The sequence below is a fragment of the Mirounga leonina genome, unplaced genomic scaffold (assembly GCF_011800145.1).
Source record: "Mirounga leonina isolate KUSES-001 unplaced genomic scaffold, KU_Mleo_1.0 Mir_170, whole genome shotgun sequence".
In the NCBI taxonomy this organism is placed as follows: Eukaryota; Metazoa; Chordata; class Mammalia; order Carnivora; family Phocidae; genus Mirounga; species Mirounga leonina.
Genome location: NW_023270433.1, coordinates 32,306,535 through 32,329,984, shown reverse-complemented (window position 1 = coordinate 32,329,984; position 23,450 = coordinate 32,306,535). Strand labels below are relative to the sequence as shown.

At 48.4% G+C, this 23,450-nt stretch overlaps 1 protein-coding gene across 1 annotated transcript; it reads left to right on the top strand.

Moving 5' to 3' along the window:
* Positions 1-80: 80 nt before the first annotated feature.
* On the top strand, positions 81-22,439 carry NANS (N-acetylneuraminate synthase). The gene is made up of 6 exons (XM_035016231.1): positions 81-354; positions 4,079-4,294; positions 17,169-17,268; positions 18,099-18,253; positions 20,705-20,971; positions 22,209-22,439. Exons 1-6 carry the CDS (start codon positions 223-225, stop codon positions 22,416-22,418), a joined length of 1,080 nt encoding a protein of 359 aa, XP_034872122.1. The 5' UTR covers positions 81-222; the 3' UTR covers positions 22,419-22,439.
* The last annotated feature ends 1,011 nt before the right edge of the window (positions 22,440-23,450 follow it).

The window sequence follows — 23,450 nt, the reverse complement described above, 5'->3', positions numbered from 1 at the left end:
GAACCAAGCTGGATTTCCTCGTCCCGCCGCACCGCCCGCCTTGCGGGAGGCCCCGCCCCCTGCCTCGATTGGCTGGCGGGAGCGAGTTGGGGTCCGCGGATTGGCTGCGCGGCCGCCGGCTAACGCGGCGGAGCTGACGTGGCCAGGGCGGCGTGTAGTCCCTACTGGGCTGCGGACCGGACTCGAGAAAGGCGGTGGGGCGGCGGGACGCGAGCCGCCGCGATGCCGCTGGAGCTGGAGCTGTGTCCCGGGCGCTGGGTGGGCGGGCAGCACCCGTGCTTCATCATTGCCGAGATCGGCCAGAACCACCAGGGCGACCTAGAAGTGGCCAAGCGCATGATCCGCACGGCCAAGGTGAGGGCAGAGCCCGGGAGGAGAAGGAGGCCGGCCGGGGCCGGGGGGCGGGGCCCGGGCCGGGGGGCGGGGCCCGGGCCGGGAGGCGGGGCCGCGGGAGAGCCTGCGGCGGGGAGCCGGGACCACCTTCCTCTGCCTCTCGGTAGCCCGCGTGCGGCCTGGCGTCCAGCTCGCCTGTACCATTTCTGTCTCTGGACTCCTCCTCATCCCTCCCCACCTTCCTCACTTGTCTGCGTTCCTGCAGGTGCCGCCTAACCCGAACTTTGCCCCCTTCTGGTGGCAGAATGATCTTCCTAAAACACAGGTTTGACCACGTCGTACCGCCTCACATCTTCAGTGGTTCCCCTCTGTCCAAGGGTAGAGTCGAAACCCTTGAACATGACCTTCAGGACCTTAATGACCCGGTTCCTTCCTGCCTATCATGTTTCATTTCTGACATCTTTCAGCGACATTGAATTACGTCCAGCAAGTTCTGGAGTTCCTGGAAGTTGCTGTGGTCTCTCACTTGCCATTCATTGTGTTTGGAAAATGAAACGGTTAAAATGCCAGGGCTCTGGGTTCAAATTCAGACGCCACCACTTAGCAAGCTGTGTGAACCTGGCCTGGTTACTCAACCTCTGTGAGCCTCAGTTTCATCATTTGAAAATCGGGTTGATGGTAGTACTTATCTCAGAGTTGGACCAGATGGGATGACTTATGTAAATCTCTTAGCACAGTACTTGGAGAGGACTCAATAAATGTTAGCTATTAGCTATAGGAGGTTTATGACTATTCAGTGCTCCCTCTTGGCAAATTTTATTTCTCTTCAAACCTGTATTCATGTACAGGTCTGCTTGGATGCTTTTTCCAATCCTTCCCCACAAGGCTGGGCCCCTATCACTGCTCCCATCGAATTGCATTGTCACTGTCCAAGTTTCTTGCTCTCTTCTAGCTCACTCCATCTTTTTTCCCCCCTTCCCTTCAGTGAAAGCTGTTCACCTAATGTCATCGATTGTGATTAGGTATTTACCTTTCTCTTCTTTCAGGACTAACTCTGCTTAATTATGGAAGCCTACTGGATCATAAAAAATACTGCTAAAGAATGACAGTTGTACTAAATGCTTTAAGTGCACCATCTCACTTCATTCCTACAACACAATGTGGTAGATGCTATTTGTTTCATTTTAAAGGCTCAGAGAAGTGACTTGCCGAAGGGCACACAGTAAATACTGGATTTCAGAGCTTTGCTCCTAACCAGGGAGTGCTAGCCTTTGCGTGTAACATTGTTTTCTAGGGGGGAAATTCCTGCTCTTAAGTAGGGAACAATCTGTTTGTGGAGGTGCGACCTCTGAATGCTGAGGTTGTAAAAATACCCACAGATATTGAAGCCAGAGAAACAAAGTTTTGTTTTTTTTTTTCTTTCTTAATTTTGGAAGTTGGTTCTGGGGCGAGGGGAGGAGAATGAAGAGGTTGAGCCTGTGGTGCAGTGGAAAGACACTGTCCTGGTGTGAAGATACCACTTACTAGCTGAATAATCTTGGGCAGGTGACTTTTCCTCTTCAGGCTTCAGTTTCACTTATTTTATAATGTGTGTGTGTTTGTTTTTAAACTTAAAGCAGTGGAATCTTGTGAAATCCTTGTATTTTAGGATTTTTTTAGTCTTTGTTGCCAGATAAAGTCACATTGCCATGTTTAGTTACTCAGAGTAGCTCGTACAATGAAATGAATCTATTTGCAATATTAAAACTTGGATTCATTCAATTATTTTTATTTTCTTGCAAAATATAATTATATAATATATATCAACTATAAATGTATTACAATTAGAGATTTATTAATTGAATATACTTTTAACTTCCAAATTTTGAAGCAAAGGGAGCATCATACCTTTGCCCATCTTGGAGTTTTGCTGCTTGTTTTTTTTTTTGTTTTTTTGTTTTTGCCAGGAGAGAATAAAAAAAACTTGAACAAAGAAACCATCAGCATTGTAGTAAAACGGGGACAGTGATTGTGTTTTCTGACCCTGGAGTTCACCATAGAATTAAACAGATAGAGAAATCACTCAGTTTGAGGAAAGAAGAGGAAGAACCTGACCTCTTGTCTTTAGTAGTTTCTGCTACTTCACCTTTACCTTCTTCCTGTAAATGAAAGGTTTGCCCAGAACAGACGGGCTCTTTCACTCCTTGAGCTAGAGCTGAGAAGCAAAGGGAGCAGGAAGCAGTGCCCTGTGAAGGCCTCCCCCTTGGTTTGCCGGAGGCCTGGCTGTAGGCGGCATCCGGGTGGCAGTCATGGGCCAGGAGACAGGTGCTCAGCAGCCTTAGCAAAGCGATCTGTCCAGCTCTGCCCGGGACTCACTGTGCAACAGTGCTCAGGTTACTCTGGGCCTGGGGATCTTCCTCTAGACAATGAGAACGCTGTTGCCCAAGGTCACTTTCAGTTCTCATGTTCTTTTTTTGTTTTGTTTTTTAGAGATTTTATTTATTTATTTGACAGAGAGAGACACACAGCGAGAGAGGGAACATAAGCAGGGAGAGTGGGAGAGGGAGAAGCAGGCTTCCCGCTGAGCAGGGAGCCCGGTGCGGGGCTCCATCCCAGGACCCTGAGATCATGACCTGAGCTGAAGACAGATGCTTAACGACTGAGCCACCCAGGCGCCCCCACTTCTCATGTTCTTTAAACTTTCCTGACCGTGCCATCTTGTGGTCTTTCCGGGAGTGGGAGCAGTACCCTTAGCACAGATATTTCTGGAAGTGAGGTTTTTAGCAGCACGAATAACTCTGTCTACAGAAATGTCAGCGAGCCGGAGACTTTAGATAGAGGGTTTTCCTCCATCTTTCTATTGAGTAGTTTTTAAAAGCAATTTTGAGGGGTGCCTGGGTGGCTCAGGCGTTAATCGTCTGCCTTCGGCTCAGGTCATAATCCCAGAGTCCTGGGATCGAGCCCCGCATCGGGCTCCCTGCTCCTCGGGAAGCCTGCTTCTCCCTCTCCCACTCCCCCTGCTTGTGTTCTCTCTCTCGCTGTCTCTCTGTCAAACAAATAAATAAAATCTAAAAAAAAAAAAAAATAAAAGCAATTTTGAGAGATCGGGGGCTGAGTGGCAATCGTATTATAGCTCTTATAGCTGGACAATCCAGCTTTTATGTTATAGCTTCTGTTCAGTAAGGCCTGGGCCTTTCTGAGTCTTGTTTGTGTACTTTTTGCCCCAGAACCTCTTGTTCAAACGAGATGCCATACTGAAAAGCACAAGTACAGAAGAGCTAAAGCAGAGTTGTCTGTTTCCTGCCCCACGAGGGGCTCCTCAGAACAGTACAGGTCCTGGAGCAAGCCCAGAGCAGCTGTTGATGGAGATGGAGATGCTGAGTCTGAGAGCTGGAGTGACTTATCCAGGAGTGAGAGTCAGATCCTGACTTCCCCTCAATTCTGGACCAGTGCTCATTTTGTTATCCTCTGCTGAGTTACCCAACTTAAAATCTTCTTTAGATGTTTAATTATTTTTAATATAAAACAAAGTGAAAAAAAGGGCCATTTTTTTTTTCTTTTTGCATTTTAAGGGGGAAAAAGAGGGGGAAGCCCCATCTCCAGCCTTCTCTTCTTTTGAGACTTTCTTGCTTCTCCTTTTCCTCTTTGCCTCTGTCAGTCAGCCTTATTTTTAAAGATACTGATGTCAGAGCAGTTGTCCCAGCATTTCCCTTTTCTCTGAGAGTCCCCGACAGGTCAGTGAAAGGAGCCCTGTTGTGTGTTGCAGGAATGTGGGGCTGATTGTGCCAAGTTCCAGAAGAGTGAGCTGGAGTACAAGTTTAATCGGAAAGCCTTGGAGAGGCCCTATACGTCTAAGCATTCCTGGGGGAAGACGTACGGGGAGCACAAGCGCCACCTGGAGTTCAGCCATGCCCAGTACAGGGAGCTGCAGAGCTACGCCCAGGAGGTTGGCATCTTCTTCACGGCCTCCGGCATGGATGAGGTGAGTCCTCATGGGAGCCGCTCTGCTTTAAATGCACCATCTCACTCCATTCCTACAACACAATGTGGTAGATGCTATTGGTTTCATTTTAAAGGCTAGGGGATAGCAGGCGGCCCGGTGGCATTTGGCCTAGAGTCAGCTCCAGCCATTGCTTACCTGAGACTTTTATTGTGCTTTCTAGAGCTAGAGTTCCCAATCACATTAACTGGATCAATGCCCAACTAAATAGAAGGCCAGGAGGAGCAGAGGCCCAGTGAGATTTTGTGAGAGGAGTACCAGAAGTTTCCAGACAAGCTGTCTTTGGGAGTATGGGGCAGCCACACTGACATCCCCGAGTCCCTCAAGCTTGTGGGAGGCCCCTATCGGACCAGTTTTCTCCCAGCGGAAAGTGGCCTGGACTAGGGATCAGGAAACCTCCCTTCTAATAGGGATCCACCTCTTGCTGAGTGGCCTTGGTGGATTTGGGTGGGGGGCGTTGGTAGTCATCCTGAGCGGCTCACAGAATGTCATGCTAACGTCCTGGAAGGGTCCAGTCCTGCTCTGTGACCTGCCTCTTTGAGATTCCTTCATGTACTCTTTTTCAAATGTAAAAATTACAATTGTAAAAATAATAAATATCATTGAAAGTTTAGAAACAGGAAAAACTAACCCATAATCCCTATATGGTGGTTCTTTTTATAGATTTCCTCCTGAAGTCTTTTATGTGCATGTTTTATTGCCTGGTTGCTACATTTGTGAATATTTAGTTTTGTGCATGCTTTTCCCATTTAACATTATGCCGTAAGCTTTTACCCACATCTGGGTTTTTTTTCCCACCTTTACTGAGATATAATTGACATATAAGTCCCCACAACTTTAGTTCCTTTCTTTTTTAAACTTTTATTATTATCTTTTTTTAATTTTTTTATTATTTATTTATTTATTTATTTTTAAAGATTTTATTTATTTGATAGAGACACAGCGAGAGAGGGAACACAAGCAGGGGGAGCGGGAGAGGGAGAAGCAGGCTCCTGCTGAGTGGGCAGCCCGATGCGGGGCTCGATCCCAGGACCCTGGGATCATGACCTGAGCCGAAGGCAGACGCTTAACGCCTGAGCCACCCAGGCGCCCCTCTTTTTTTTTTTTTTTTTTTAAGATTTATTTATTTGAGAGAGAGAGCATGAGCAGGGGGGAGAGGAAGAAGCAGACTCTCCGCTGAGCAGGGAGCCCGACGTAGGAGTTGATCCCAGGACCCCGGGATCGTGACCTGAGCTGAAGGCAGACGCTTAACCGCTGAGCCACCCAGGTGCCCCTATTATTATCTTTTGAGAGAGACCACCTGCATGCATGCGCACAGGCTTGAGTGAGCTGGGGGGAGGGGGGAGAGGAGCAGAGAGAGAGAAGAGAGAGAATTCTAAGCAGGCTCCACGCTCAGCTCAGTGCAAAGCCCAATGTGGGGCTCGATCTCACGACCCTGAGATCACAACCTGAGCTGAAAGCAAGAGTCGATCACCCAACTGACTGAGCCACCCAGATGCCCTATGCTTAAAGTTTTTAATAGCAATGTAATTCTTCTTTTTTTTAATATTATTTGAGAGAGAGAACGTGCATGAGGTTGGGGGCAGAGGGAGAGAGAAACTTAAGCAGACTCTGTGTTGAGCTCAGAACCTGACGTGGGGCTCAGTCTCACTACCCGAGATCACGACCTGAGCCGAAACCAAGAGTCAGATGCTTAACCGACTGTGCTACCCAGGTGCCCCAGCAATGAAATCCTTCTTTTGAGGATTTACAATGTACCTAACCATTTCTCTACTTTTGAGCACGCAGGTTCCCTTCAGTTTTTTGTACTTATAAATAGTGCTGAGATGAACATCATTTTTCTGTGTTTTGTGTTGTTCCTTAGGATAGCTTTGCAGAAATAGATCATTAGATGAAACCTACAAGCATTTTTATGGCCCTTGAAACATTTGGAATGCTTTTGGTCATTTAGAATATTTGAAGCGATTCCAGTTCATTCTGTAGGCCTCCCTGACCGTTTGTGTCCCTATTCCAATCCCAAAATATGTCTGTAAATTGAGTTGAAAAGAAACATAAGTCTAGTCTAGGCTGTTGGTAGTTTTAACAGGGGCGGGGAGGCAGAGAATCTAGGCATCTTTGGGAGACAAGTCCAGGCCTCAGTTCTGTAGGACAGATTCATCCCTTAATTCACAGCTTTCATAAGCATGACAGTCATCAGATCCAGTTGTGCATTTGATGATCATAAATTCCTACTTTTGAATTATATGTTATTGCTTACAGAGCATCTTCACTTACAGTAAATATATTTTATCCCTCCTCTGCCCCACTCTGCAGATGAAGAAATGGAGGCTCAGAGGGACCGGGAAGTTTGTACAAAGTCACATAGCTAGGAAATGGGTCTCGAAGGTGCAGTGTGCTTTCTCCGGTCCTACAACTCTTCCTGGGCATCAGTCCAGGTGTGTGTGGCTTCGTGGAGCTCAGAGAGCCTTTGGGCTTCCCCCTTGCTCTTTCCCACCTTGATGTTGGTGGCTGGAGAGCTTCTGGACCCAAGAGCTGCTCTGGGGACTAGGAGACAGATTTTTTGAGGAAAGTGTTCCTAAAGAGGTTGCTGGGCTTTTTTTCTGATCCCAGCTTAGAGAACACTTCCTCAGGGAATTCTTCTTGTTCCCCAGCTTGGTTCAGGCCCCTTCTGTTAAGTTCTCCTGGTGCTCGTTACTTGTATAATTGTGTGTTAACTATCTCATCTCCCTCCCAGACTGCTAGCCCCATGGCATCCCCGGCATCCCCAGTGTCTGACCAGGGGTCGGTGGTTGGGAGACATTTGTTGAAGGAGTAAATGAAGGAGCCAAACAAAAGAGAGGGTTAGTGGTTTTTACTGGATTCTTAAAGGATCTGTAATCAAAAAAGTTTAAGAGGAAAGAGCATGTACTTTAGGATCTGAAAGACTTGGGTGTTGTTTTTGGTTCTACCATTAACTAACATTTCTTGAGTATTTATGATGTACCAAGTCCTATGCTAGGTGTTTTAAACATATCAACTCATTTACTCTTCTTAACCTCTTCAAATAGCACAGTTATCCCCATTTCACAGGGAGGATGTCAGTAGTCACTAATCAGCTAACCCCACCCTCCTGACCACACTCTTCTTTCATCTCCCTGGGGCTGTTTCCTCTTAGGGAAAGGGCAAGGCATTGATTAAAATACCTAACTTGCAGGCTTGTCTTCTGGAGCAGGTGAGACCATATATGTAAAGTACATGTCTCAAGATAGGACCCTGTCTGTGTGTTCACTGTGAACCCAGATCCTGGCACTTAGTACATCCTGATCTTAGTACATCCTGAGTCAGTGCCTCGGTGGAAGGAAGATCACACCTAGAAAGTGACATTTGTTTTCATTATGTACTTGTTTCATGTACTGTGAGTTCACAGCATTTTGGGATTGCTCTTTGGCAATCCTCTAGAACTCAAGCACTGAGAGACAGCCAAGCCCTTGTCCTCAAGAGGGCAGGTTTGGGTTTGGGAAACTACTAATCCTTCTTGTGCCAAATAAATGTGAAACTTTGGTCTGATTGGCTTAGTAATGAGTCAGTAACGAGACAGGGCCCGCAAAGCTCTGGAGAGAATTTGCAAAGATTATGCCAGTATTCTGGATCTCTAGTGTTGTCTTTGGAATAGGCATACAGCCTTTCCCAGAATAACAGATTTGAGAAGTACACTCATTGGAGGACTAAGTCCTGACCTGTTTGTTAAAAATAATTAGTCTCAGGGCGCCTGGGTGGCTCAGTCAGTTAAGCATCTGACTCTTGATTTTGGCTCAGGTCATGAGAGCTGAGGGTTGTGAGATGGAGTCCTGCATTGAGCTTCACACTCAGTGGGGAGTCCGCTTGAGATTCTCTCCCTCTCCCCAGCTTGCGTGTGCATGTGCTCTCTCTCTTTGAGAGAGAGAAAGAGAGCACACGGTCTCTTTCTTTGAGAGAGAGAAAGAGAGAGCAGACTTTGAGCGAGAGAGAACACGAGTGGAGCAGAGGCAGAGGGAGAAGCAGGCTCCCCACTGATAGGGAGCCCAATGCAGGGCTCAGTCCCAGGACCCTGGGATCATGACTTGAGCCAAAGATAGACGCTTAACCAACTGAGCCACCCAGGCACCCCAATAAATAAATCCTTAAAAAAATAAAAAAATAAAAATAATTAGCCTTAGTGGTGGAATTACTTCCCCATCCTCCACCATATAGTTGCTTCCCCAGGACAGTTTTCCTAAAACCTGACCAAAGAAAGGGGAAGTGGAAGAAAGATCACATGGGAATTCCACTGCAGTGACACCTGAAAGGAACAATAACAGATGAGAGTAATGGGAAGGGTATGGCAGTGGTTCTCAAAGTGTGGTCCAGGAACCCCTGGGGGGATGGGGAGACCTTTCAGAAGGTCCACCAGCTCCAAACTATTTTCATAGCGATACTCAAATGGGATTTGCCTTCTTCACTGTCATTCTGTCCCAGGTGTATAGTGGAGTTTTCCAGAGGCTGTGTGGTGTGATGACATCATTCCCCTGGCAGTGGCTAAGGAAAGGTGTGCTGCGTGCTCTTTTACTTTAGTAACAACTCCTGTCACGGACCACACAATTCACCAGTTACAGTTTACAATTCAGTTGTTTTTAGTACCTTCAGAGTGTGGTGGCCGTCACCGCAGTCGACTCCAGCACATTTTTATCATGTACCCATTCCTAGTCATTTTTCAGTCCCCTCCGTTCCCCCCAGCCCGAGGCAGCCTCTCATCTGCTTCCTGTCTCTGTACATTTGCCTTTTCTAGACATTGCGTATAAACAGAATGAGACAGCACGCGGTCCTGTGTGTCTGGCCTCTCACGTAGTGACGTGTTCGAGGCCCGTCCGTGTTGTGCACGTGCCTCGCTCCTCGTTCTTGCTGAGTACCAGTCACTAGTATGGATGTACTACATCTCATTTACCCGCTTATCAGTTGATGGACATTTGGATTGTTTCCACTTTTTGGCTAGCAGGAATAATGCTTCCATGAACATTCAGGTGCAGGTTTTGTACCGACATGTTTTTAATCTCTTGGGGCTACGTGGTAACTCTGTGTTTAACTTTTGAGCACTCGCCAGACCGTTCTCCATAGTGGCTACACCAGTTCATAATCCTCCCAGCAGTGTAGGGGCTTCCGGATTTCTCCACATCCTCACCTTTGTTAAGATCTGACTTTCTGATTCTAGGTGTCCTAGCAAGTGTGAAATGGCATGTCATTGTGGTTTTGATTCATATTTCCCTGATGTTGAGCATCTTTGCATGTGCTTGTTGCTATTTGTATAGCTTCTTTGGAAGAATGCCTGTCAGATCCTTTGCCAATTTTTCATTGGGTTATTTGTCTTTATATATTCCAGATATGAGTCCCTAGTCAGATACATGATTTGCAGAAATGGTTCCCATTCTCTGGGTTGTCTTTTCACGTTTTGATGGTATTCTTGGAAGCACAAACATCTTTAGTTTTAATGACATCCAATTCATGTTTTTTCTTTTGTGCTTGTCTGTTCTAAAATTTCTCAGTTTTAGGGGCTCCTGAGTGGCACAATCAATTAAGTGTCCGACTTGGTTTTGGCTCCAGTCATGACCTCAGGGTTGTGAGATCGAGCCCCGCGTCGGGCTCCTTGCTCAGCACAGAGTCTGCTTGAGATTCTCCCTCCCTCTCCCTCTGCCCTCCCACTCATGCTTTCTCTCTCAAATAAATAAATAAAATCTTTAAAAAAATTTGTTTTTTTTTAATTTTTTAAGACTTTTTATTTATTTATTTATTTATTTATTTGACAGAGACAGCGAGAGAGGGAATACAAGCAGGGGGAGTGGGAGAGGGAGAAACAGGCTTCCCGCCGAGCGGGAAGCCCGATGCGGGGCTCGATCCCAGGACCCCGGGATCATGGCCTGAGCCGAAGGCAGACACTGAACGACGGAGCCACCCAGGCACCCCAAAAAAAATTTCTCAGTTTTAAACCACAATGCGGTATCGCTCCAGAGCTATCACTCTGGCGAAAACAAAAAGTGACGATAACACCAAATGGTAGCAAGGATGCGGAGAAAATGGATCATTCATACACTGCTGGTGGGAATGTAGAAAGGTATAATCACTCTGCAGAATAATACGGCACCCTCCTTTTTCTAAACCCAACCTTATTTTAATACAGCTCACATGCAGTATCATATCACATTTCACTCACTCAGAGTATACTGGTAGTTTCTTATAAACTGGACACACACAGAAATTTTGCATCTGTGGGGATGGCTGTTAACTTATTATGGTAATCATTTCACAGTGTATATATCAAATCATGTTGTACACCCAAAACTAATACACTGTTAGGTGTCAATTATAGCTCAATAAAAAATAACCATTTGCATACCTAAAAAAACACCACAGACTAGACATGTGCTCAGCATGTAGCCCGCCAGGTGTCATTTGGTAATTTATCTCAAAAGAAATGAAAACTTAAAATTCACACAAAACCCTGTACATGCAGGTCCATGACAACTTTATTTGTAATAGCCCCCAAACTAGAACAACCCAGAGAGTTCTCTAGCAGGTGAACGCTTCCAGCCATGAAAAGGAGTGAACTGCTGATACGTGCTACAGCTTGGAGGGCTCTCCAGGGTATTGTGTTGAGTGAAAAAGCCAGCCTCGGAAGGTTGCGTTCTATACCGTTGAGTTTATATAGCAGTCTTGAAATGACAAAATTACAGAGTTGGAGAACAGATGAATGGTTGTCAGTGGTTAGGGAGGGTAAGGGAGGCGAGTGGATGTGGCTGTAAATCTTTAAAAAAAACAAAACAAAACCTTGCAGAGAGGCACCTGCAACGGGGCTGAAATGAGCGGAGTTCCTTTGGTCTAAATGGAGAGTTCTATGGAGAAAGCAAATGGAGGCCATGACCATCGAGGTGGCCCCTGTGGGACGTGCTGCCCTCACACACAAGTGTCCTGCCCTAGCAGAGCTGCCCTTTGGGGTGCCCTCTTTCCTCCTCTCTTCTTTCTTTTGCCAGCCCTGCTAGCAGAGTGATGGCACGATTTTGTATTGTGACTTTGGTAGTCGCCGGTCTGTGCATCTGGTCAGACTGCATGGAATTAGATGCGCTCCCACACAAAGGAATACATGTAGAAACGGTGGTACCTGAATCGGGTCATAGACTGTCAACGTCCCTTTCCCAGTTGTGATTTTGTACTCTAGTTTTGCAGAGTGTCACCATAGGGGGGAACTGGCTGAAGGGTACAGAGGATCTCTCTGTATTCTTTCTTTTTTTTTTTTAAGAATTTATTTATTTATTTATTTATTAGAGAGCGAGTGAGAAACAGCATGAGAGGGGAGAGGGTCAGAGGGAGAAGCAGGCTCCCCGCTGAGCAGGGAGCCCGATGCGGACTCGATCCCAGGACTCCGGGATCATGACCTGAGCTGAAGGCAGTCGCTCAACCAACTGAGCCACCCAGGCGCCCCTCTCTGTATTATTTCTGACAGCTTCATGTCAAGCTATAATTATCTCAAAATAAAAACTTTAAAGTTAAAAAACCCACAAATCCCTTAGTTTTAATTTTAATTCTGTAAATATGAGTAGATAGAACCTACATAAACAAAAACCCTGTAGAGTCCACAGTCATTTTTAAGAGTGTAAACACCCAAACCTTGGGGGCCCCATGCTGAATGGTGCACATCCAGGCTGTATGGTTTCACAGTTAAGCTCGAGGACTCTGGGGTCAGATTCTGAGTCCACGTGGAGGTCGTTCCACCTCTTTGTGCTTCTGTTTGTTCACCTGCAGAGCAGGTCTACGGCCATACCACCCTGAACGCGCCCGATCTCGTCTGATCTCGGAAGCTAAGCAGGGTCGGGCCTGGTTGGTACTTGGATGGGGGACACCTGCAGAGCAGGGTTAGTACCTGAACCCATCTTGCAAGGTTGTTGTGAGGATTATCCGTGATTACTGACATAAAGCATAGCACACAGCTGTCGCTGAGCAAACGTTTGCTACAGTTAAGGAGGGCAACCTGGCCCGAGCGTCAGGACATCTGGCTTCTTGCCCTGACTCTGCTCTGAGTTGATCTCGGTGTGAACTTGGTGAGTCCCTTTCCTCCCTGGGCCTCCGTTTCCTTTTGTGTGTGAACAAGCTGCCGTCCAGAGGCTTTCTCCCAGCTCCGATGCAGAGCCAGGGAAGATACGACTAAGGCCACTTGCACCCGGAATGAGGGCTTTCCTTCTCAGCCCATGCTGCCAGGCACCTGAGCTCCCGGATGTGGCCTCTGAAGGAGAGAGGGCCCCACGCATCTGCGAGGCGTGCTTAGGAAAGGTTACTTGTTTAGGTCGTTCACTCCCAGGTGGCTTTGGGGTAGAAGCAGGAGCAGCGGGGAGATGGAGAAGAGCCTGGGTGTTAGTGCTTGGGGTCTGCCTCTCGGCCTTACCCTTTGGTGCCTTTCCCTTTGCTCCCCAGGAAGCCCTGCTGTGTGGTGTGTGTAGCATGCTCTGCGGCCACACTCTCTGAGTTCGGGTTCTGGTGCTGACCCTTTGTGGGTTCAGGCTCACCACATAACCTTTTTGAGCCCCAGGTGTCCCATCTGTAAAAACAGGGTAATAAAGATGTGCAGCCCACCTGGCTATGGGGGGGTGGGGGGCTGGGTGTGAGGACCGTGCAGGATCTGCGTCCGCCGAGTGATAGCTGTTCTGTTACTGAGAGCCCTTTGGAGTGGTTTTGCTTCACGCTGTCTGGACAGGGCGGCGGCTCTGTCCTAGGAATGCTGTTTGTTCCCAGGTATCCTCCTAGCTGACCCGGGCATAGGCAGCCAGGGCAAAGGCATTCTTAAGAGTTAAGAGTTTACAAGAGTTAATTTGCTGGCCCGGTCCCTTTTCTGAACCAGCATGTCCGGTCTGCCCGGCGATTGGAAGTGGGTTGGTCCCTTGTTCTGTTTACCTGGCAGGTGGCTCCGAGTATTTACCCACCCTAACTTCCTTGTGGACGGTAGCCATTTATCGAGTGCTTCATTTTTCTCCACTCCGTGCACTGTCCTAGGGTGTTCTTCGTATGCTGAGGAAAGGTTACAGTGTGGTGGAATTTTATCAAGGCTGAGAGAACTACCAGGGCACCTGGTCAAAACTTGCAGAGGGGCGCCTGGGTGGCTCAGTTGTTAAGCGTCTGCCTTCGGCTCGGGTCATGATCCTGGGGTCCTGGGATCGAGCCCCACATCGGGCTCCCTGCTCCGCGGGAAGCCTGCTTCTCCCTCTCCCACTCCCCCTGCTTGTGTTCCCTCTCTCGCTGTGTCTCTGTCAAATAAATAAATAAAATCTTTAAAAAAAACAAAACAAAACCTTGCAGAGAGGCACCTGCAACGGGGCTGAAATGAGCGGAGTTCCTTTGGTCTAAATGGAGAGTTCTGTGGAGAAAGCAAATGGAGGCCATGACCATCGAGGTGGCCCCTGTGGGACGTGCTGCCCTCACACACAAGTGTCCTGCCCTAGCAGAGCTGCCCTTTGGGGTGCCCTCTTTCCTCTTCTCTTCTTTCCTTTGCCAGCCCTGCTAGCAGGGTGCCCCCTACCCAAGCCGTGGTGTGCTCTGACTGGGCCACCCGGACTGTCCTGTCCCGTGCTTCCCCTTCCTCATTCTCTCATGCTGCGCAGCTCTCCAGCACCCTGTGTTCTCCCCGGCTCATCACTGCGGGCTTCTTTTCCCTTTTCCACAGGATCTCAAACGCTGAGGGGAGGGGAAGGGGCTTTAGAAAAATCCCAGCTCCTCTTCTTGCTTCTTTTACCCCTCAGATCAGTGGGCCGGGATACGGAAAGGGGGTTCTGTGGACACACATTGTCGATCCTCATTAATTAATAATTAATTACTACCAGGGTGCCTGGGTGGCTCAGTTGGTTAAGCGACTGCCTTCGGCTCAGGTCATGATCCTGGAGTCCCGGGATCGAGTCCCGCATCGGGCTCCCTGCTCAGCGGGGAGTCTGCTTCTCCCTCTGACCCTCTTCCCTCTCATGCTCTCTGTCTCTCATTCGCTCTCTCTCAAATAAATAAATAAAATCTTTAAAAAAATAATAATTAATTACTACCAACTACTGGTAATAAAGCCTCTCCCCCACGCGCTTCCCCCTAATAAACAAGGGTTCTGAGTTGAGTAAGATAAAAAACCAAAAGCTAGACAAGTGTATTCACTGGGGCCCCGGAGGAGGGAGCTCCAGCAGTGCAGCATCTCACCGAAGCGGGCTGCAGGCGGGACCGTCCTGCGTGTGTAAGCCGGCGGACGCGCGGCTCCTCTCCGACAGGCTGCGAGCCTTTGTGCGGGGGCAGGCGGGAGCGAGGAGAATTGTGAGGCTGCCCGGCTGCACGGTACCCCTGCATGGAAAAGGGATGGACAGCGGGGTGGGCAGGCCTAGGGGAGGCCAGGGAGTCCGTGGAGAACGGGGGGCCACCGGCGCTGACCCGGCCTGAGGGCCCTGGGCACGGCAGCACAGCCTAGGGTCTGCTAGGGTCTGCCCCGTTGCTGCGGTTGGCACCCTCTGCAGAGATCAATCCAAAGCGGCAGTGTTGGGAGTGGCCGCTAGGTGGGGCTGGCTCTCCAGGGCGGACTGGCCCCTTTTCCTCACTTGAAAACTCTAGAACTCCATGCAGATTTTCCAACCCCTGTAGGTGAGCTTCTGCACAGTGTTTCTGCTGCGTTTGGTCCCTCCTTGCTCCTGCTCGCCCTGTGCCTCTCCTATTCATGCCCTTGGGATGACTTTGTCATCACGAGCCCCTTCTCTCCGGAGCTGAACATCGTAAGGAAGAGAACTTAGCCTAGGGTTTGCCCTCTTACAGTAGAAAACACTCTCCATCTGCCAGATAGAATGAGAAAAGTGGGAGAAGTCGACTTTGTTCGATAAACCCATTAGAAGGAATGTTTTCACTTCCATCTTGGGGCTGGCTTACAGTGTGAGAGACACATAAACAGGAGAGGTGAGAGAGAATGATACAGACGGGACAAGAGAGGCGAGGGAGAAATCCCGCACAGGGAAGACCACGCACGAGAACTGCGGCGAAGGCAGCTTAGCAGGCCTGGGAGTAAGGGGCACTCGGGCCACGCTGGACAGTGTCTCTCGGACCCAGGGGCTGGTGAACTGCCTGTGAACGGTTCACTGGCTTGTTACCCACTGAGTGTGGCTCTCCGGCAGCTCTAGCCTTCATGATACTAGAGGATTTACAGATGAGGAAAGTGGGTCTCTGAGTGCAGCCAGTGACTGGAGTAGCTTATCCCCTGCGGGCAAGATGGAAGGACGCTCAGGCAGCAGCGGGTTGATTTAAAGAGCCTGCTGGTGGAGTGACCTTCTCACACTGTTTCTCGCCACCGCTGTGCCCTCTGGGTTTCCAGGCATGGTGACCTAGCTTCTTACAAAATAGGATTCATGGCGCAGCAGTGGTGGTATTACCCAGGGACTTAAGAGAAACACAGACCTGCAGGCTCCACCCTCACCCGGCAGAGTCAGAATTTGCATTGCATTTGAGCAAGCTCCCTGGGAGAGCCGTGTACCATATTAAAGTGGGAGAAGCAGTGATCCTGCCGATTAGGCCTTCCAAACCTACTTCTGAAACCCAGGCAGCATTTTACAATAGATTGAACTTAAGTATTTGGAAACACTGAGACCTTGATTCTTCCCACTTCTCATTTCGAACTCCATTTTTTTTTTTTTTAAGATTTTATTTATTTGCGAGAGAGTGAATGAGAGACAGAGAGCATGAGAGGGAGGAGGGTCAGAGGGAGAAGCAGACTCCCCGCTGAGCAGGGAGCCCGATGTGGACTCGATCCCGGGACTGCAGGATCATGACCCGAGCCGAAGGCAGTTGCTTAACCAACTGAGCCACCCGGGCGCCCTCCAACTCCCAATTTTTAAAAATAGTAATAAAAGGTAGTTTTGGGGGTTTTTGTAATTTGATAACAAGCTGAGAGTTTACTCTTAAAACTTGTAGCCCACTGGTTCTGTTAGCGTTTGTTGACCCCTCCCAATTTCCTGATCCTGAGTCTTAGTGAAACCCCTGTGGAGGTGAAGAATAGTGAGGGGCCCTCGACAGGTAACCATGAGCAGTGATGTCATGCCAAAAAAAAAAAGTGAACAAGGGGCGCCTGGGTGGCTCAGTTGGTTAAGCGTCTGCCTTCGGCTCAGGTCATGTTCCCAGAGTCCTGGGATGGAGTCCCACATAAGCTCCCTGCTCAGCAGGGAGTCTGCTTCTCTCTCTGCCCCTGCCCCTGCTCTCTCTCTCTCATGTGTGCCCACACTCTCTAATAAATAAAATCTTAAAAAAAAAAAGTGAACGAGATTTGTTTTCCCTGTAGGCCGCATGGTTTGGGGGCTGCGAGGGTTTGGGTTTGATGGGCCTACCTACCAGCTGTGGGTCACTGTGTCAGGGTTGGGCCATAAAATGCTCCATTTTTTTCACTTGTGGCCAGGCTTGAAATGGCCTCTTTTCCTGGCTGTTTGGTTTTGAATAAAGGGTAAGGCCTTTGAGGGACATTCACTTTCTCACCACCTGGTTTTCTGGATCAAGATTAGGTCCTGGCCCTTTTGTGTTGGGGCCCTGGACTTCTTGGGAAGGAAGGTCTGGCCTGGGTTCTGATTCTTTTGCAGACCTCGGAGCCAGGACAGGCCAGCCTGCAGTGTTTGTTGGACAAATGGACAGGGGGGCTATGAATGAAAGTTTGAATCTGAATGAAATGACTGACATAACACATCTTTCCCTGCTTTCAGGTTGTGGCGAGAGTCCTTCGGGCTGGGCAAAGAGGAGGGGTTTTTCTGTTTGTTTGTGGCTCCTCGCCTGACTTAAGGACAGTGATTTTGAACAGTGGTGAAAAAAAGCTCCCTCTTGATTTTTATAGATGGCAGTTGAGTTTCTGCATGAGCTGAATGTTCCGTTTTTCAAAGTTGGATCTGGGGACACTAATAATTTTCCTTATCTGGAGAAGACAGCCAAAAAAGGTAAGTGTTTCATTTTTGCCCTAAAATGAGGGTGTCCAAATCTTCCCATTTTTACTCTAGTAGAGCCCACTAAAGGAGTCTCTTGAAGACAGACATTAGAAACCTCTTTTCAGTTAGCATTACTTCTATTTTTCCATGTGCTGACTTGAAAGAAATGAAGGATAAGTCAGTTTTTATAAGAACCCTTTAAATTAAAGATTATTTTATTATTTTTATTTCTATGAAACTGAGCCCATGGCAGTATATATAAAACTTCTTAGAGAAAGTTTTGACTTTGAGAAATAGTCTGTACGTACAGTGTAATATCCAACCTCTGCATATTACAGTTTGTAAGTGGTTTTGTAACATGAATCATCTCATTTGGCCCTCCTCACAACCCTGGGACTGAAGCAGGTTACAGGATTATGCTGCTTTATACTGAGTTCATAGATGAGGCATGCGAGACCACAGAGCCGGGAGGTGGCAGCTCTGGGCCTCACATTTACTCATGCCCTTGAGTTGGGGGCCGTGCTCACCCTAGCATTTGTGCAGCCTCTTCATCCAATGAGATGCTCATCTTTCTCCGAGGAGTGTGACATTCCTCTGCCTCCTGAATTCAGCTCACTTCGCTAAACAATAATATTGGGGGCGAGGGGAGTCTGCATTTCCTCAGAGTCGAGGGCAGGAGTCCACCAAGCTCCCCTCTTCCCCCACAGTGGCTGGTACAGTGTCTGAGAGATGCCTGTGGAGTTCATCTGAATGATGAGACCAGCAGTTGGGGTATGATGCTTGAGGGAGAGTCAGAACCCCTAAGGAGAAAGTGATGATGGTGTTGGTGTTGGGTCACTCAGGCCGCCCAATGGTGATCTCCAGCGGGATGCAGTCGATGGACACCATGAAGCAAGTCTATCAGATTGTGAAGCCCCTCAACCCCAACTTCTGCTTCCTCCAGTGCACCAGTGCATACCCGCTCGCCCCCGAGGACGTCAACCTGCGCGTCATCGCGGTGAGCAGGCCATTGTCTGATCTGGCCACAGCGAAATGGCGTTTCTTGAGCCATTTCCTGTGGGAAAGCTGGGGCCTTTCTTGTAGCCAAAATTCTAACCAATCTTGACATGCTTCATGTAATCTGAACATCCATTGACAAATTAGAACCAGCTGTGAAGTTAAGGAATCATTTACATTCTAAAGAGGGTGATTGTAAATTAATTTTTCTTAAAACCATTCTTAACTTTTCCTACTATGAGATTTAAGGTGTGAGTTCTCCTAATTGTCTGTATACGTTTTCTGTACTATGTGTATTGGCCATTAGAGGTCCCTCTTCTGTGAATTGCTGGTTCATATCGTTTCTTAGTATGTTGTCTCTTGTATGTGTGTGTGTGTGTGGTAAAATAGAAGATTTACCATTTTAACCATTTTTAGATGTACAGTTCAGTGGCATTAAGAACATCCACATGGCTGTGCGACCATCACCACCATCAGTCTCCAGAATGTTTCCATCCTCCCAAACTGACACTCTGTACCCATCAAACACGGACTCCCCATTCCCCTCGCTCCCGGCAGCCACCATTCTGCTTTCTGTCTCCATGAATCTGACCCCTCTAGAGGCCTCATATAAGTGGAATCCCACACTAGGTGTCCTTTGTGTCTGTCTTCTTCCACTTACACACCGTGTGCAAGGCTCCTCCACGTTGTAGCGCATGCCAGGATTTCATTCCTTGTTGAGGCTGAGTAATATTCCATCATGTGTATGTACTGCATGTTGTTTACTCTCCGTCGATAGGCATTTGGGATGCTTCTACCTTCTGGCTACTGTTGAATAAGGCTGCTAAAGTCACGGGTATACAAACAACTGTCGGGTTTTCTTCATATTGAGTTGCAGGAGACCTTGAAATGTCTGGCTTTTTCTGCTCTCTGCTATTTGCCAGCTCTGTTATTTTTTGCCTGTAGTTCTGAGCCTCCGTGAGGCTCAAAGTGGTTATAGTGACAGCCTTGAGGGAGCTTTCTCTCCCACCGGATTTTGTCTGCTCTACCTCAAGTCATTTCACAGATGGCAAAATCCAGTCCCAGAGGGAAAAGGCCTTACTTGCCTGAGATCTCACAGCAGTTTGGTGGCAAAGCTGGGACTAGAATCCTTTGTCTCTTGTTGTCTCAGGCCACCTCCATCCCTTTCTCTTGGTAGCACCTGAAGCTTAACTTAATTAGAAATATGTATATGTAATTATCCTACAAAACCATTGTAGTTATATTAGTGAAATTCTAAATATACCAGACACATAATCCTGATACTGCAATTAACCAGTTTTCTTTTATATTTTCCTTTTGGTATTTTGACATCCTGGGTTTTTTTTCCCCACGATAGTGTAAGCTTTTGTATATGTTGCTACAAAGTCTTCATATTTAACTTAAAAAAAATTAGCTTTTTTTGAAAACTGACACTACCTTTTTACCCAAACTTCTGTCTCTCCCAGGTGGTAGCTTTTTCTCCATTTCTAGCTCATCTCTCAATCATGTCATTTAAAAATTTAAACATTTCTTTTTTAAAAACTCAAATAGCTCTGAAATATAAACATTCTCTGTAATCTCATCCCACAGAGATTACTCTCATCAGCAATTTGCCTTATGTGACTCCAGGTATTTTTCCTTGATTTTCTTTCTGTGGAGATGGCCCCCCTTCCTCTTCATTCTCACCCAGGGTGCCGTCCTGTCCCCTCCCGATACTGGAGCACCGTGAGGGTCGCCCGCCCACCCACCCCATCTCAGGCCCGGCCCACCCATATTCCAGCAGTTTGACCCTGCAGCCTGCATCCCCTTGTCCATTACGCGCCCTCCGGCCTGGTTTTCGGGGCCTTTGCCGATCAGCTGTCCTAATCTTTTATTAAATCCCATCTGGGTCTTTCTGCTACACTTAGGCTTTCTGGTCCCCCTCAATGACAAGACTCGCTTGACGAACGTCTTTTGCTGCCTTCAGTGAATTATAGATCACAGATTAATTAATTATTTAGCGTTTCCACCGAAGGATCGTTTCGAGACTGGGCTGTATATATTACGGAGGACGATATTTGTGCGTACAGCAGGCTTGCTTCCGGCGGCTCAGGCTAATTAAATGTGACGGGTGCTTTTTGAATGGGGTTAGGCATTCGGTTATAGTTCTGTGGCTCCTCCCGGTGGTTTGTGCCGTGTGAGGCACTCTTAGGGTGCACTCTCGCTAACAGTGGCCGTTGCTGTGGGGCAGTCCAGTGTGCCGAGTGCTCTTCACGCATTTGGAGGAGTCCTGGACAGGCACCAGTCAGGCACCGCCAGGACGGAGCAGCTCAGAGAGCCTCGGCTTCTTGCCCGTAGTTGCGCAAACAGCGAGCGGCCAAACTGGGACGCCGTCCGAGGTCTGCCTGCGTCTGCACCGTGTGCCTGAAGTGCCACAACATTTAACCGGTTTCCTTTTTTTCCTATTCTAAAGGAGTATCAGAAGGCCTTTCCTGACATCCCCGTGGGGTATTCTGGGCATGAAACTGGCATAGCGGTATCTGTGGCCGCCGTGGCTCTGGGCGCCAAGGTGCTGGAGCGTCACATAACTTTGGACAAGACCTGGAAGGGCAGTGACCACTCGGCTTCGCTGGAGCCTGCAGAGCTGGCCGAGCTGGTGCGGTCCGTGCGCCTTGTGGAAAGGGCCATGGGCTCCCCGACCAAGCGGCTGCTGCCCTGTGAGATTGCCTGCAACGAGAAGGTGGGTTCTGTACCACCTGCCGGAGGCCAGGCTGAGCCTCGGGGTCTGGGCTTGGGTTAGCAGCGGGAGAAGCATGTCACTTAAGGGAGCGTCAGCAGTTTCTGCGGCCTCCTAGGACCCTGTTGCAGTTTCCCACTTAGCCTCTCAAGCCTTTGGCTCCAGTGCTCTAGACTCCAGGGGCTGTCAGGGGGCGGGGGTAGCCTCGTGAGACACTTGGGTGGTGAAGTCCTACTCCCTTGGGGTAGGTAAGCCTTGAGAAACAGTTAGGCAGAGGGGTTCCGTGAGGCGGTGGGAGAAGGGCCTGTGATACGTCGAGGCATCTTTGCCGAGGAAAAGGGGAGGGAATTGCACCAGAAGAGCAGAAGGAGAGTTGAGCCCTTAATTTGGTTTTGAGGCTCGCGGCTCCCTGGGCAAACAGTAACTACAGCAGGATGATGCGTCATCTGATAACATCCACTGGCAGAGCTTTGGTCCTGGCACGAAATTTTAGAATTGATTCCTTGGCCCTTACGTGGAGGATGTCGAGTGAAACGGATTTGTTCAGCAGCGTTTATGGACAAGACCTAGAAAGGCTGTCATACTTCCGGTACCCTTTATTCCCCTCCCCTGCCTGTCCTGTCTCCCCCTTTGTAGGTGACCCCCTTTCCCATCCTCTGAGTAGCAGCATACTCAGTCTTGTGAGTCCTCCATATTCTTACTTTACCGAGCAGGGTGGCCGTGGGCCAGGACTCAGGATCCCGGTTCATTGCAACTTAGACCAAGTTATCTGCCTTCTGTGGACCTCAGTTTCCCGTGTTTAAAATGAGATACTGAGCTGGATGATGACAAAAGTAATTTTCATTTACTGGGAGCACTCTGTGTTCCAGGCAGACTGCATACATTATTATCGCTAATCCTTACAGTTGTCTCACAAGCTGGAGGTACTGTTATTTCCCATTTTACAGAGAAACTCCACCAGGCTTGTACCCACCTAACGGGGATTTGGACCTGGCTCTGTTTGGCCGTATAACCTGTCCCCTTCCTGTGCCATTTATCCGGAGGCCCCTCATTTGAGCCTCTGCGTTCACCCCACATTGGCCAAGGCCCTGTGTGTGAGATACTGTTCTAGGCACTGAGGGGAGAACAGAGTCCCTGCTTCGAGGGTACCTGTGAAGACTGGTCAGGGACCTTGGGTATAAAACAACATGAACCAGTTAACTTCTATGAAGCTGGCACTGAGTCTTAATTTTATCCACAGCTGGGCAAGTCCGTGGTGGCCAAAGTGAAAATTCCGGAAGGCACTGTTTTAACATTGGACATGCTCACGGTGAAGGTGGGTGAGCCCAAAGGCTACCCTCCTGAAGACATCTTTAGTCTGGTGGGCAAGAAGGTCCTGGTCACTGTCGAAGAAGATGACACCATCATGGAAGAATCGGTAGAAAATCATGGCAAAAAAATCAAGTCTTAAAATAAAGTGCCATTCTCTGAATTGCCTTGCTGGTACTTTTGGGTGAGGTGGGATAGGAGTGGTGGTCTCTAGAAACCTGGCTTTCATCTGCTGCTCCTCCCGAGATACACATTTTTGGGCCAGGCACTGGCAAGCCCATAGGAGGGATACAAAGAGCAAACATGTCAGTCTCTGCTTCGGGCTGGCTGGCCCAGAAGGGGTGTTCAGTTGCTGTGTGGCTACACAGGTGTGTATGTTTGTGTGTGTGTGTGTGTGTGAGAGAGAGAGAGAGAGAGCTGGCTGTACAAGGGCCTCTTCTTTAAGCCTTCATTCATCCTGCCTGTAAAGCCAATCCACATGACCTGAAATGTCCCTTCCCTCTAGACCTCCTGTCTCTTCTCCATTGTCCTTTTTCCCTCCCCGCCCGGGGACTCTGTATCCAGGGAGCTGCATAGTGGTCACTGGGCATCAGAGAAGGGATTGGCCAGGCAGCCTGCAGGCTGAGAGACGCTGAAAGCCTGCACAGCTCTATGAGTGAAGAGAGAGAAAGGACATTCATTCCTCCTTTCCACAATGTGGAAAATATGCTGTGTGCCAGGCCCTACTTTAGGTACTGGGAGACAGCAGTGAACGGCCCACGTTTCCTCTTCACGGAACTTCCACTCAGATGGGGACAGAGGAACAGCAAACCAGAAGCATAGTAAGTAAATCACAGTAAGTTGGAAGGTGGTATGTGCAATGGGGGGAAACAGGGCTGTGTAAGGGACACGGGGAGTGTGGGTTTGGTGTATTTGTAGCTGGTGGTGACCTTTAAATGTGGTGGTAATGCTGAAAACAGCCCTTCCCTACTCATAATGAAATTACAAACCCAGCTAACAAGACAGATCCGCAGTGTTTTCCTTTGTGGAAGAGCAGTGTGGGCCTTTCACAGCCAGCCAGTATCAGACACCCCTCTGTCCTTCTGAACCAAGACTGAGATGAATGATTCTTTTCAGATATACTTCCAGATTCCTATTTATAGGAATTCATATTTATCTGACCTTGTTCACTATC